The 16,813-nt window shown below is 37.4% G+C and overlaps 1 protein-coding gene across 1 annotated transcript; it reads left to right on the plus strand.

The window, feature by feature from the left end:
- The first annotated feature begins 11,341 nt into the window (after positions 1–11,341).
- On the plus strand, positions 11,342–11,872 carry LOC132550767 (keratin-associated protein 5-1-like). The gene has a single exon (XM_060214855.1). The coding sequence runs from the start codon at positions 11,342–11,344 to the stop codon at positions 11,870–11,872; it is 531 nt and encodes a 176-aa protein (XP_060070838.1).
- Positions 11,873–16,813: the final 4,941 nt, after the last annotated feature.

The following is a 16,813-nucleotide window of genomic DNA, read 5'->3' on the forward strand; positions in this document are numbered from 1 at the left end:
TGATGTTCTGTTATTATTACTGTGCGAACGAAAGACTCAACTACAACCCTCGGGCCTCTAGGACACCTGATACAGATCTACCTCTGTTGCCTGTAAAAATTCTATTCTACAGATATTACCAACTCGTAAAACTGTTCAGAGATAGCTGACATTGTTTGAAAAGTCGCGATTATACCTTAAACCCTCAATAACACTACAACACTACTCTTAACGCCTGTACATTTATTTAGTTGATAGCCCACCGTGTTGCTAGGATACATTTAGTTTATTCTGAAAAGCATGTATTAATCCGTAAGGTATTACTGAAATGATGAATATAAATGATACGATTTTCTCCCCCTTCCTTCTTTCTTTGTCTTTAAACTTTCCGTAGACACGACATTGAAACAGCTTTGCATGATATCAGGGCATTTATCAAAAGAAACCATAACATTTTGAATTCAAATATAATTTTCTTGGGAAGTACGAAGTTGGTTATACTGCAAAGACCGACTGAGAAATATATTGTTTTGTTTTCAAACTTTTGAACCACGAAATCAATACCATGTATCGTTGTTGTGGTGAGTGTGATGTTTAGTGACACGAAATACCATTTTCTCGGCTTACTTTCCACAACAGAGACTCGTGTGTTTCTGACAGAGGAGTGAGCTTGGGTTTCTGACAGAGCAGAGACTGTTGGGTTTCTGACAGAGCAGAGTGTGATGTTTAGTGACACGAAATACCATTTTCTCGGCCTATTTTCATGACGAAATCCAATTGTCACGCATAAAATGTTCCTCTTATGTAAATAATATCCAGATAATATTGATACAACTACCAAAATGTACCCTCCTGTATAAAATGTATCCTCCTGTATAATATGTATCCTCCTGTATAATATGTACCCCCCTGTATAATATGTACCCCCCTGTATAAAATGTACCCTCCTGTATAAAATGTATCCTCCTGTATAATATGTACCCCCCTGTATAAAATGTACCCTCCTTTATAAAATGTACCCTCCTGTATAAAATGTATCCTCCTGTATAATATGTACCCCCCTGTATAAAATGTACCCTCCTGTATAAAATGTATCCTCCTGTATAATATGTACCCCCCTGTATAAAATGTATCCTCCTGTATAATATGTACCCTCCTTTATAAAATGTACCCCCTGTATAAAATGTACCCTCCTTTATAAAATGTACCCCCTGTATAAAATGTACCCTCATGTATAAAATGTACCCTCCGGTATAAAATGTACCCTCCGGTATAAAATGTACCCTCTGTATCAAATGTACCTCCTGTATAAAATGTACCCTCCGGTATAAAATGTACCCCCTGCATAAAATGTACCCTCCCGTATAATATGTACCCCCCTGTATAAAATGTACCCTCCTGTATAAAATGTACCCTCCGGTATCAAATGTACCTCCTGTATAAAATGTACCCTCCTTTATAAAATGTACCCTCCTGTATAAAATGTATCCTCCTGTATAATATGTACCCCCCTGTATAAAATGTACCCTCCTGCATAAAATGTACCCTCCCGTATAATATGTACCCCCCTGTATAAAATGTACCCTCCTTTATAAAATGTACCCCCTGTATAAAATGTACCCTCCTTTATAAAATGTAACCCCTGTATAAAATGTACCTCCTGTATAAAATGTACCCTCCTGTATAAAATGTACCCTCCTGTATAAAATGTACCCTCTGTATAAAATGTACCCTCCTGTATAAAATGTACCCTCTGTATCAAATGTACCTCCTGTATAAAATGTACCCTCCGGTATAAAATGTACCCCCTGCATAAAATGTACCCTCCCGTATAATATGTACCCCACTGTATAAAATGTACCCTCCTGTATAAAATGTACCCTCCGGTATCAAATGTACCTCCTGTATAAAATGTACCCTCCTGTATAAAATGTACCCTCCTGTATAAAATGTATCCCCCTGTATAATATGTACCCCCCTGTATAAAATGTATCCTCCTGTATAATATGTACCCCCCTGTATAAAATGTATCCTCCTGTATAATATGTACCCCCCTGTATAAAATGTACCCTCCTTTATAAAATGTACCCCCTGTATAAAATGTACCCTCCTTTATAAAATGTACCCCCTGTATAAAATGTACCCTCATGTATAAAATGTACCCTCCGGTATAAAATGTACCCTCCGGTATAAAATGTACCCTCTGTATCAAATGTACCTCCTGTATAAAATGTACCCTCCGGTATAAAATGTACCCCCTGCATAAAATGTACCCTCCCGTATAATATGTATCCCCCTGTATAAAATGTACCCTCCTGTATAAAATGTACCCTCCGGTATCAAATGTACCCTCCTGTATAAAATGTACCCTCCGGTATCAAATGTACCTCCTGTATAAAATGTACCCTCCTGTATAAAATGTACCCTCCGGTATAAAATGAACCCTCCTGTATAAATAGTACCCTCCGGTATCAAATGTACCTCCTGTATAAAATGTACCCTCCTGTATAAAATGTACCCTCTGTATAAAATGTACCCTCCTGTATAAAATGTACCCTCCTGTATAAAATGTACCCTTTGTATAAAATGTATCCTCCTGCATAAAATGTACCCTTTGTATAAAATGTACCCTTTGTATAAAATGTACCCTCCGGTATCAAATGTACCCTCCTGTATAAAATGTACCTCCCGTATAAAATGTACCTCCTGTATAAAATGTACCCTGCGGTATAAAATGTACCTCCTGTATAAAATGTACCCTCCTGTATAAAATGTACCCTCCTGTATAAAATGTACCTCCTGTATAAAATGTACCCTCCTGTATAAAATGTATCCTCCTGTATAAAATGTACCCTCCTGCGCTATGAGACCGACACCAACTTTAACTGATTTTGAAATGCGTTTTACTATAACTACTTGCTAGATTTCGTTATTTTTTCATGCGTATGATTTAGGGTAAACGTTGGAACAGTGTAAAATTAGACTATTCTTAAAATTATTACACTTTTGCAGGAAATTAGATAAAGATTTTCAGTTACATAATAAGACTGGTCGACATTTGCTGTTGTGACTACTGCCATTCGTTGTTTATCCAGAGATAGCCGAGCTCATCATGTGACCTTTCGGAACCTCACTTAATTATGATTTCTATTTTTTTTCGCGTCGCGCATGTGCACACATGTTATAAAGGTTTTTTTTATCAGTTAAGGAATGAAAATCAAACAACTTAGTCCCTTTAATGAAAATGAAACATTTTGTTGCTATCGTTACATGCAATCAGAAATCCATTACCAGCGTTCTGTTTTTATGTTGACGAGAATAACGTATATCACTAAAGTTGTCGGGATCGTCAACAAATCGCGTAAAGTGTTTCTGAAAATTAGAGAATAGTTGAGTAGATATTTGCTTACCAGCAATATGTCTGATGCCTATCACTGGTGATGATGATACAAGCCTTCCGTATCATCATATCCATCATGATGCTTCGTCACCACAAGGTCACTATCTAATCTACAATGTAGTTTTCTACCAGCGTATAATATTGCTCATAAACTTTTCCGTCCTCTTCCTTCGTGAAATAAAGTTTATTGTGTCTAACCCACTCTACATTGGTTTGGGGTTGCTGGAGAGAAAACAGAAAAAAACAACCCTGCTTTTAGGAATCATTAAAAACAAGGCGCTATTGAGATATCGAAATGATGAGCTAACGTGTACCAAAGCAAAAAAACAAAACAAAAAACAAAAACAAAACAAAACAAAAACAAACAAACAAACAAAAAAAAAAAAAAAAACGAAACAAAAAACACCCCGCCAATGAAAAAAACAAAGAAAATACCAACATGTCAACATAAGCATAATCCAAACTGAAATTCAATATTAACAAAAAAAAAAAGAGATTTAAGTAGAAACTCTACTATAAACATAAAAGGATGACAAGATCAGACATTCTGGAAGAGTAAGCGTCTTCTGCTTCATCGAAGACAACTTCCGTGTAAATCTTGGTCTATCTAAGTAAGTAATGTTACGTTCTTAAATGAGGACCAAGGTATACAATAACGGAACCAATAGGAAAACTAACGAGCCTCAGAGAAATGAAACATTTCTCAACGTGATAACTGTGCCGACAGTAAAATTTTCCCATAATTTTCATCAACCTGCGTCTGTTGAAACCTCGTATTACGAGCTTTTCCATCAAATGGAGACTTATTGCACGAAAATCGTTAAAATGGGATCGCTGTCCAATATCGAATTGACTCCGAGAGGTAAAGACTAAAGGTTGGGGACGCAGGTTGTTGCTGTTCAGAAATGGGAAATTCACCATGGGAATACTGAAATCATCACGCTTACCAAAAGCATTGTGTTATTATTTTTAGAAATTTTAAGTGTTTGAATAAAACGATTGACCTCGACATTTTTGTAGTGTCTTTTCACAAATATGATCTTTAGTTCGGAAATAAATCTCCGGAGCCCAAAAGTAGATGTTTAACAGAAGGTTATAGTTAAATCGTATACTGTATCCACGGTAAAATGAATGGTTTCAGCAGCTGGTGAAAGTTGTATGTGTAATTTATACAGTACTGCCAAGTTTATCATGATTGATCTGTGTTATGTTTGGCATGACCCCCTCCTCTAGATGTAGGACTATATACTTTCCTTTACATCTGTTTTACGTGTAACATATTAATTATACCTATTAGTGAAGTTATGTTACTATGAAATTGATGGCATGGAGTGTTTCAGCAATATTCTATATGTATAGAAGTTGAGAGTACAGGTCGCCTTCCTAGCTTTAGCGAGTGGAAATTTCCCTTTAGTCGAGCGGTCGAGTGTCCGGCTAGTGGCTAAAGGGTCGGTGGTTCGAATCCCAGTGGTGGTAGTTTGTTCTCCATTATCAATTCCTTTACAAATGTAAATATCCTGGCTAATGATCAAAACATTTCAGAGAACATTTTATTTTGTGTTCAGTACAACTGCTAACGACGCCATTTCAACTCTTTAAACCTTTCTCTTCACATGCATATTTTTTTCATGGTGTAATTTGCTTCAAATTGCTGTTTTGGCACATTTCACTTTAAGGAAAGATTTACAACCATATATCACTTCCAAAAATTAAAAATGTTACAGTATTGTTGATGTGTAAAATCACCAAAGTATACCGATCCGACTATTATGGGATGTATCCGTGTTATTAGTGACCGAGCGAATACAAAATCATAAAGAAAGTCGGAGTGTGGAAAATCGATGGAAATCATCGCTCTGCGCGGTTTTCCTGTCACTACTCAAATTAATTACGACATAATTCACAGTTTTATCACCAAACATTAAGTTTATTGTGATAAAGTAGGCCGACAATGACAAACACATAATTTGATTAAATTAATGTTCGGAGCTTCTTCACATTTGATACATGTTTTGAGAACTTTTTTTTGACTGTTTTACGTAAATCTTACCATAAGGAAAATTAATGTATGTCCTGGTTAATATCAGACAGGACAACATGGCCATTATTCTGATGGCTGTCATATACAGGTACATGTACCCTCGAGGTTAATAAACGTACATGTACCCTCCAGATTTATACAGGTACATGTCTCCTCCTGATTTATACAGGTACATGTACACTTCAGATTTATACAGGAACATGTCCCCTCGTGGTTCATCAACGTACATGTCCCATCCAGATTTATACAGGTACATGTCTCCTCCAGGTACATGTACCCTCCAGATTTATACAGGTACATGTACCCTCCAGATTTATACAGGTACATGTCTCCTCCTGATTTATACAGGTACATGTACCCTCCAGATTTATACAGGTACATGTACACTCCAGATTTATACTGGTACATGTACCCTCCAGATTTATACAGGTACATGTCTCCTCCAGATTTATACAGGTACATGTACACTCCAGTTTTATATAGGTACTTGTACCCTCCAGATTTATACAGGTACATGTACCCTCCAGATTTATACAGGTACATGTACACTCCAGATTTATACAGGTACATGTACACTCCAGATTTATACAGGTACATGTACCCTCCAGATTTATATAGGTACATGTACACTCCAGATGTATACAGGTACATGTACCCTCCAGATTTATACAGGTACATGTACCCTCCAGATTTATACAGGTACATGTACCCTCCAGATTTATACAGGTACATGTCTCCTCCAGATTTATACAGGTACATGTGCACTCCAGTTTTATATAGGTACTTGTACCCTCCAGATTTATACAGGTACATGTACCCTCCAGATTTATACAGGTACATGTGCACTCCAGATGTATACAGGTACATGTACCCTCCAGATTTATACAGGTACATGTACCCTCCAGATTTATACAGGTACATGTACCCTCCAGATTTATACAGGTACATGTGCACTCCAGTTTTATATAGGTACTTGTACCCTCCAGATTTATACAGGTACATGTACCCTCCAGATTTATACAGGTACATGTGCACTCCAGATGTATACAGGTACATGTACCCTCCAGATTTATACAGGTACATGTACACTCCAGATTTATACTGGTACATGTCTCCTCCAGATTTATACAGGTACATGTACCCTCCAGATTTATACAGGTACATGTACACCCATGATTTATACAGGTACATGTCTCCTCCAGATTTATACAGGTATATGTACACTCCAGTTTTATATAGGTACTTGTACCCTCCAGATTTATACAGGTACATGTACCCTCCAGATTTATACAGGTACATGTCTCCTCCAGATTTATACAGGTACATGTACCCTCCAGATTAATACAGGTACATGTACACTCCAGATTTATACTGGTGCATGTACCCTCCAGATTAATACAGGTACATGTACACTCCAGATTTATACAGGTACATGTACACTCCAGATTTATATAGGTACTTGTACCCTCCAGATTTAAACAGGTACATGTACCCTCCAGATTTATACAGGTACATGTCTCCTCCAGATTTAAACAGGTACATGTACCCTCCAGATTTATACAGGTACATGTACACTCCAGATTTATACTGGTGCATGTACCCTCCAGATTAATACAGGTACATGTACACTCCAGATTTATACAGGTACATGTACACTCCAGATTCATACAGGTAAGTCAGAGTTAGGTGCATGCGAGTATGCTATTGGTCAGTTGCTGACAAAAATAAATCAGCCTGATTTTTGGAGGATATTTAAAAAATGTAATATAGTGTTTTAAAACCAAGATATTAAGAATGCAATTTATTTCATTATGGATTCTAATTTTACGAAGTTTTAATTGATCTCCGTGTCGTACATACACCTAGTATATCAGACCATTAAAAATAAGTTATATACATTAAGTGTAATAAGCCAGCTTCGTGAAGTATTCGCCAATTTATGTGGTGGTAGAAGTTTAAATTTTGGTAAAACTCGTCCCGCCCTTTTTAATAATCAATTTTTGCATTTAGCAGGGTAATATTTACACCAATTGTCCACATAAGATCTTAGTAATTCAGCGATATCCGGGATAAATTTTACAGAGTCGCACATATTTTATTTGTACTGAGAAATAGCTTCACCTTCTAAACACCAGTACATACCAGTCTTTAGATAGATGGCAGCAATTTTTCAAAATCGAGACATTTTTATACCTTTCCTCTCGAGAGATATCAAACCGACCGTAACCAAACCCACCGTTCGTTGGCAAGGAGCGTTCCCTGTTGCCATGGACACCAGGTCAAGCGTAACTCGTTATCAATCGAGTTTATAAATAAAATAATGAGATTACATGATAAAGTCATGTTACTACCTGTTATTAACTCAATACTGTTAATGATATAGCAATACTTTCGTCTTGTAACGTCAATTTAGGGATGGGTGCCAAAACGGAAGTAGAAATACGAGCTAAGGCTGAGGCGGTTGCTGGGGTCACGAGAGGTCATCCTATTTAAATGTGTGTGTACGCACATCTGTTCAGCGATCGACATTAATACGTGTGTTTGAATTGATGGTTGTCAGTGAAAACATCATAACTGTGTCAAAATAAGGGAGAAACTGAATTCCTTGTGGCATGTGATAGACAGAAGTGTTACTGTGTTGTTAACAAACTGGACGGCTGACAAACAAACAAGGTAAGTAAACAGAAAACCTCACTCACTCTTTATCGAGTTTGAATCGACCGCCAAGTGAGTCATTATTGATGTATATGTGTAGGATTTAAATGTCGTTTGATAGCTCGCTTTCCTCAGCATTACTACCGAAAGGTTTGATTATGTAACTTATACATTGTAATCAGCCTGTGTGATTTTTGATGAACTTAGCACATGTTCGTTGCGTGAAATAATTTGAAGGTTTTCTCAATTTTTTTGACAGAAGATCTGACTCATCACCATTACTGAACGGTTTGGTGTGTTTTCCAAACTCCTTAAATTTGAACAATGAATAACATCCCTATACACAGGGAAAGTTACGTCATCGTTGTAATTGATTCAAATTTGAATTTCACGTGACGTGAACCAATGATTGAATTAGGGTAGATGGCGAGCACGGCAACAGTTTAGTTAATAATTTGGGGAATTATTTCAGAAAGAGTTGAGCATAATTGACAAGAGAAAGTCCCTCGCCGGAAAGATTTAAACAGATCCGGACAGTATCGAGCTACATGTATATTTGTATCGTGAATATAGGTGTTACTCATTTACAAAGTGTAGGTGTATGTAGTCGTACATCAATACACCTGCACTTTTCACCTGTACCTCAAGGAAGTCGGTGACATTTTGCATTGGCGACATTTTCAACATTCCTAGCATTCTTTATAAAATTTCTTCAAATCCCGTTCTGCATCCTAAACATGTTTTCCTGTAAACTTTCTCTGCCATTAAAAAGTATTTTATAATCTCTTGTGTATAGCAAGAAATTTGATATTGACATCCTGAGAACTTGAGCAAGTCTATACCTGGCTCACTAATTTATTCTCTGACGTTGAACATCTGGTTTGTTCTGTATAGCTAGCAGGTGGCCATGTAGTGAACATATTACATGTCTGTCGTACAGGTATGTGTTTAAAACCATATAATCTTATCAATCAACAGTACACACACCTGTGATTTTATGGGAAAGCGTGATATAATTATAGCATTGAACGCGAATTTGAAACATCAACGTTTTGATTTTTTTGTAACATTTGTGATGTATGAAAAGTTATTGTGCATAAATTTTATTTTATTTTATTTGTTTAAGAAAGCGATAAGATATGATGTAAAATGGCGCCAAACGTAAATCCTTGCTGTCAACGTTAGGAATGGCGGTTAATTAATTATTGTTAGTCGCCAGTGTGTTGTACAATGAGTCAGGTGAAAGCAAATTGGACTCGGACATGAAATGTACACAACAATTATTGTTGGCCGTCGGTGAATCATACAAGATCTGCCCAATCAGTGGCCCGTGTATAACATGCATATATATCGCATTAATTTGGTATTACCGTCAACAATTATCCTTAACCGCATAAATGTTGTTTTATAATTTTACAATAGTGCTCGAGTTCTGTAACTATTTCGTCCGTAGTTTTTTATGTACGTGGATCAGATCTGTTCTCCCAGAAATCCAGTGGTATGTCATGGGTTACATCTCCACCAAACTGGTTCAGAATGATGTTTACAATGACACGAAACAGCCAATGTTCACCAAATGGTGTGTGTCATATCGGTCACGGTCGTGATTAGGGTTCAGGGGTGAGGAATAACGAGTGAGGTTTGCGTTTGGTCAGGAGAAGGGTCGGGAATTACTGGATAAACGGGTTGGGGATTCGGATTGGATGAAGTTCAGAGGACATTAGGTTAGGGGCAGGGGTCAGTGTAGACACAGGGGTCAGGATGGAATCACATGTTTAGGGTTGGAGATTTGGACAAAATATTAGTCGGCATCAGTGTATCCAGAGGCTATGGGTTTGGAAGGAATGAGAGAGCTATGATATTAGAGGGAGAGATAGAAAGTGTCGGAGATAATTTGTTTTATCGTACCAGTGTGAACGATTACGATTCAGAACAGGACCCACCTCATTAAAAAACGATTTAAGATTGATATACAGGACAGTGTGTACTGAACCACGTCCTGACGATGGTTTTAAAGACTTTTCCTACAATTAAACCAGCGTAGCAATATAGAATTCAAGGTCATAGTGTTTGATATACAATATACGTACCATTGTAATCTATATTGTGTACGTTTTCACAGATCCTGACCTTTGCCTTATTTCAAGGTCATACACCTGTAGTACTTTCTTGGTCAAAAGGTTACACTTACATGTAGTTTTATGACACCGAAATGCTGTGGAGAAGGTCATGAGCAGCTGACGAAAAAATGTCATAATTGTAGTATAAATTCCACCTCATAGACTACCATTGTGTGTGCGGAAAAGTTGGCGAAGCAAATATATTTGAAAACTAGATCACAGTCGGATATTTTTTCGCGTGCTTGAGCAAGTACGGAAGTTACGCTACTGATGGTAATGTTGTAAAAACTTGAGCCAGGTCCGTTTGTTTTATCGTTACAAAAATACACTGTTACGCATTAAAAGTAGAAGGGACCATTTTAAATGGAAGATCGGTGGTTCTAACACGAGTTTCAGAAAGAGGTCTTAGTTTTTCAAGTTTTCAATGTCTTTCCGAAAATATTTATATGATGCAGGGCTAAGAACAAACGAGAGGATAACCCTGTATTGTATTGAAAAGCTAGTTAAATTTCATCGTATATTTTTGTTTTCGTTGGAGAGGGGATAGTGTCAGCGTTCATGGAACATTTCATCAGTACATCAGCAGAGATCCAGACAATATGTAATTGATTCTTGCCGATGTCACAGGACCTATTGTTTAATATAGGTTTAGTCACTGTGTCACGATAACATGTTACATCTGCGCGTGTTTGCGTGCACGTGAGGTACTTACATCGTCAAAGTTAATTTTAGTACATATGTCGCGTATGAAGAAGAAAAAAACATATATTGTGAAAATGAGTCAATGTTCTTGACTGCAGTATGTAAGATGCGAGCTTGAAATTGCACTTTTCATGTATATGTTACTTGATGAGAAGTTCGTCAGGAAATCTTCATTCCCGCGAAAACCATCACAGACCGGATATAATTCCGCACATCAAGTTTTGTCTTTTTGTCATAAATGCATAACATATTTATGTACAAACTCACAGCTTGTCATCCAAGGCACTTTGATTACAAAGATACCATCGAAGAAAAGCTCCGCAGATAAAGGTTGATATCCATTTTGCTCTACGATATTTTTTTCGATGAGTAGAAATATCGTCTACAGAATTTGTTAAATATTCCATTTCTACTATTGTCACATAGGGACGACATGGTAGTGCAATGGGACGATGTGGTAATACAATGGGACGATGTGGTGATACAATGAGACGATGTGGTGATACAAAGGGGCGACGTGATAATACAATGGGACGATGTGGTAATACAATGGGACGACATGGCAATACAATGAGACGACGTGGTAATACAATGAGACGATGTGGTGATATAATGGGACGATGTGGTAATACAATGGGACAACATGGTAGTACAATGGGACGATGTGGTAATACAATGAGACGATGTGGTGATATAATGGGACGACGTGGTAATATAATGGGACGATATGGTAGTACAATGGGACGATGTGGTGATCGAATGGGACGATGTGGTAATACAATGAGACGATGTGGTGATATAATAGGACGATGTGGTAATACAATGAGACGATGTGGTGATATAATGGGACGATGTGGTAATATAATGAGACGATGTGGTGATATAATGGGACGATGTGGTAATATAATGAGACGATGTGGTAATACAATGGGACGATGTGGTAGTACAATGGGACGTTGTGATAATACGTTTTAGTAAATAATTTTTGTTTGGGATTTTACGTCCTCGCTACAGCCACTGTCACAGGAGTATAGGTGGTTAAAGAGGCATAGTATGTACACGAAATAAAGGGTAGGAATGGAAAAGACAGAGATCCAAGTGATGCGATGGGATGAACATATCAAATTCCTACCAGCAGTGGTCTGGAAAACTCTCATTAGTCTCTATTTGTGATGACGCCAACCGCATGGGTGGCTCCACATTGGTTGCCTCGAACGTGTACATAGTGTGATACATGTACATTATCAATTGTGTGGAGTATGATAGAATGTCTTTTCTTTGAAACTGATATTTTGTTCTTGTACATATGAATGTGATGAATCGAAATAGTGATAAAAAATGAAATAAACTAATTAATATAAAAACTTTGACTTTGGCATCTAAAGTTAATTGATATTTTAACATTCTGTCCTTATTTCTCTCTTATATTAAGGAATAAAACAAAATTTGAATTTAAACTCTCCTTTTGAATGAAACAATTTCCATTTCAGTGTAATTTAGATAACAACTCCTTGTTGGAATATTACCCAGTATTTTCACCAGACTACATTTCGACACCTGGGACCCAGTATGGCAGATAATAACTCGAAGTGATGTTGCATCTGTGTTATAAAGCTACGTAGCTCTCGGTATGATTTATGGAAATTGGCACTTCGGTTGATTTGTTGATTTGACCCGCCAATAAGATAATTAATCGACATGACTAGGGGTACTTCATAACTTCATATGTGTTGACTAGAGTAAAACTATGGCATGGAGATGGGGAAAGTAAGGCGATGATAAAAATATTTAAGACGGCGAAGGACGAAGATGTCAAAAGAAGAAATAAACGAGAAGAGAATTAGCTGAAAGCGAAAGAAAGAAGAGAGAAGATAGTAAGAGATGATAATGGAGGGAGAAAGAAGAAGATAAACGCAGAGAGGGGATGGGAAAAGTGATTGTTTAGAAAAGGGAAAAGGACGGTAAGACAGAATGCGTGAATGGGAAGTTGAAGAGGGAGTAAGGAAAAAAGAAAGAGAGACGAAATGAGAAAATTAGAGAAAGAAAGAGAGAGAGAGTGTGGGGAAAGTATGAATACATTGGATATGGACAGAGGAAAATGGCGAGGGGAAAAAAGGAAAAAAATATGGTTAGAAGGAAGATAATAGTGAGGTGGTATGAATGACAGAATGAAAGAAAAAAGGCAACTTTGACAAACATGACGAGGGGAATGAGTAACATAAACCTTCAAACGACTTCTTCTGCAGAACAAAAACCATAGGATAATGGTATCAGGTTGGCCTGATGGGATGCGTTTGCCATGTTACAAAGTTTGTTCAAATAAATGACCTTGACTCACTTCCAAGCTCTGATGAGGAAATGTATTGATATTTTCAAATGACTCAATCTGAATGTAGACTAGTAACGTGTTGGTACGAAGAATGACCCTCAATTTTGTTCAAACGAGTGGTTATGGACCATTTGTTTCTTATCAAGGTCAAGGTCTTTCTGAACGATTTCTTTTGAATATAGCGGTACAGGCCCAATCGGACTCTTATTACTTAATAGTTTTTGGCTAGGTGTGCGGTTCCATTTCTAGAATCTAAAATACACTGCGAGTCGAAGCTTACGTTATACCTCCGTACGGTTTTCTGCTCACGTCCAGATTAAGATTTACTGGTAAATCATTTTAACAGCCAAATGCAGTTATACATTAGAATCAAGCCGAATGTAAAATTTCCATGCCAAAAGGAATCGATTATCTACCCTTACAGCGAACAATTCCCATTAAACTTACATACACTGGACATCATTCACTGTTACATACACCGGACATTGTTCACTGTTACATAAACGGACATTGTTCTCTGTTACATACACCGGACATTGTTCTCTGTTACATACACCGGATATTATGCACTGTTACATACACCGGATATTGTGCACTGTTACATACACCGGACATTGTTCTCTGTTACATACACCGGACATTGTTCTCTGTTACATACACTGGACATTGTTCACTCTTACATACACCGGACATTGTTCACTGTTACATACACCGGACTGTTACATACACTGGACATTGTTCACTGTTACATACACCGGACATTTTCTCTGTTACATACACCGGATATTGTTCACTGTTACATACACCGGACATTGTTCTCTGTTACATACACCGGACATTGTTTACTGTTGCACACACCGGACATTGTTCACTGTTACATACACCGGACTGTTACATACACTGGACATTGTTCACTGTTACATACACCGGACATTGTTCTCTGTTACATACACCGGATATTGTTCACTGTTACATACACCGGACATTGTTCTCTGTTACATACACCGGACATTGTTCACTGTTGCACACACTGGACATTGTTCACTGTTACATACACCGGGCATTGTTAATTGTTACACACACCGGACATTGTTCACTGTTACATACACCGGACTGTTACATGCACCGGACATTGTTCACTGTTACATACACCGGACATTGTTCTCTGTTACATACACCGGACATTGGTCATTGTTACATACACCGGACTGTTACGTACACCGGAGATTGTTCACTGTTACATACACCGGACATTGTTCACTGTTACATACACCGGACATTGTTCACTGTTACACACACCGGACATTGTTCACTGTTACATACACCGGACTGTTACATACATTGGACATTGTTCACTGTTACATACACCGGACATTGTTCTCTGTTACACACACCGGACATTGTTCTCTGTTACACACACCGGGCATTGTTCACTGTTACACACACCGGACATTGTTCACTGTTACATACACCGGACTGTTACATACACCGGACATTGTTCACTGTTACACACACCAGACATTGTTCTCTGTTACATACACCGGACTGTTACATACACCGGAGATTGTCCACTGTTACATACACCGGAGATTGTTCACTGTTACATACACCGGACATTGTTCTCTGTTACATACAGCGGACTGTTACATACACCGGACATTGTTCTCTGTTACATACACTTGACATTGTTCGATGTAACATACACCGGGTATTGGTCATTGTTACATACACCGGGCATTGGTCACTGTTACATACACCGGACATTGTTCTCTGTTACATACACCGGACATTGTTCACTGTTACATACACTGGACATTGTTCACTGTTACATACACTGGACATTGTTCTCTGTTACATACATTGGACATTGTTCTCTGTTACATACATTGGACATTGTTCTCTGTTACATACACTGGACATTGTTCTCTGTTACATACATTGGACATTGTTCTCTGTTACATACACCGGACATTGTTCACTGTTATGATGTTACATTTGATGCATTAATGCTTTTTTTTTAAATTTTAAAGTTGACTTAAATGTTTTTGTCAAGACACGCCAGAACGTTATCACCAAGTTGATAGATTATTTCTAATCTAAACTTTAAAAATTTAAAATTTCAATTAAAAAAAACCGTTTAGACAAACGGACAAATCTTCATTTAAACGTTTTCAAACTCACCGACAAAATGAAAGTGCCCACAGTGAAATTCAGAAATGACTGAAAAATTGTGCTGACAATGCAAAAAATAGGAACTCAACTGAGATAAGAATGCATATCAAATTTGTTTTATCGATAATTCACAGAGCGTTGCATCATAGTCAATCCCTTCGTCAGAAGACTGATCCTATCACATCCAAGTGGTATTGATCCGTCCATTACTCCACTGGTCGGTTCCTCCAGACACTGAATTGTTAAGCAGTGTTCGCCGCTTTCCGTCTATTTGTCAGTGGTTAATATAGTTCAGACAACCATTGTATTTGCATTTTATTCTAAAGTGGAGAAGCACGAGGGGATAGCTGCCACGGTACATTGTGCATGCCTTGCTAACTAGGTAGACAGATGCACGTTTATTACCGTATTGCAGCGGTAAGCGATAACGCGCACGAGACCTTTCTAATATAGCGTGCTCTTTCTGAATTATTGTCGATTTATGGAAAAACATATAACGGTCATGATTCTATGATATCAGACACGGATGTTTAATATTTCTAACCACTTAAATCTTATTTAATTTCTGTGACCACGTCAACAATTTATTTTTATATATTCAAGATGAAACGATTTTCGTTCGAAACATATGTGATTTGATTATTTCAATATGCACGGGAAATATTATTCAAAACAAAATAACAAACAGTTCTTCGTCAGCCAATATTTTTGTTTTACACAGTTATGTTAATCAGCATGTTGAGAAACATTATATTTCGTTGTGTGATTTGAAGCTGAACGTGTTTGATGCTCGTTAGTTTGCTTGTTGGTTCCGACGTTGTATACTCGGCTCTTACTTGAGAACGTGGCATTAATTACTTGGAACTAACCTGATGTGTAACTTTCTGTAGAACACGTGCTGATGTAGCATGTATTGATCTACAATTGTTCAAGGGTCACGACCAGCTTAATTATCATGTAAAGTATACCAGACAAACGAAGTTATTAAAATTGCGCTGTCTACATCTGATAAACAGAATACACCTGTACAACATCGAATCATAAACCAGAATTTTTAATAGAAAACTCGTAAAACCAAGATAAATCATTGATGAGGTATTTGTGTGTTCTGGTGTTCCTGTTTTAATTATTAGTGTGCTGAATTCACGGCCATGATACAGCTAGTTGTGGTAAGTCACATTCATGAAGGGTTGGCCATTCATTTAACTTATTACCAAGCAAAGCATCCACGATGTATGATTATGTTTATCTCGAGATAATTATAGAAATATTGTAATGTGTAAACCTCATCGAAGATATCCCAAAATCAAATAAATTTCTCTTTGAATGAATTAAATAATATCCATTGTTTGGTAGATGTCCGTAAATTAACTCACACGTATCTATCGATTCGGCTGTAGTATATATATTTTACA

The sequence above is a fragment of the Ylistrum balloti genome, unplaced genomic scaffold, assembly GCF_031769215.1.
Source record: "Ylistrum balloti isolate Yb309-2 unplaced genomic scaffold, AGI_CSIRO_Ybal_v1 Utg370146, whole genome shotgun sequence".
Taxonomy (NCBI): domain Eukaryota; kingdom Metazoa; phylum Mollusca; class Bivalvia; order Pectinida; family Pectinidae; genus Ylistrum; species Ylistrum balloti.

Coding starts and splice junctions, on each gene's coding strand:
- LOC132550767 (XM_060214855.1), top strand. CDS start 11,342: ATGGGACGATGTGGTAATACAATGGGACGATGTGGTGATACAATGAGA.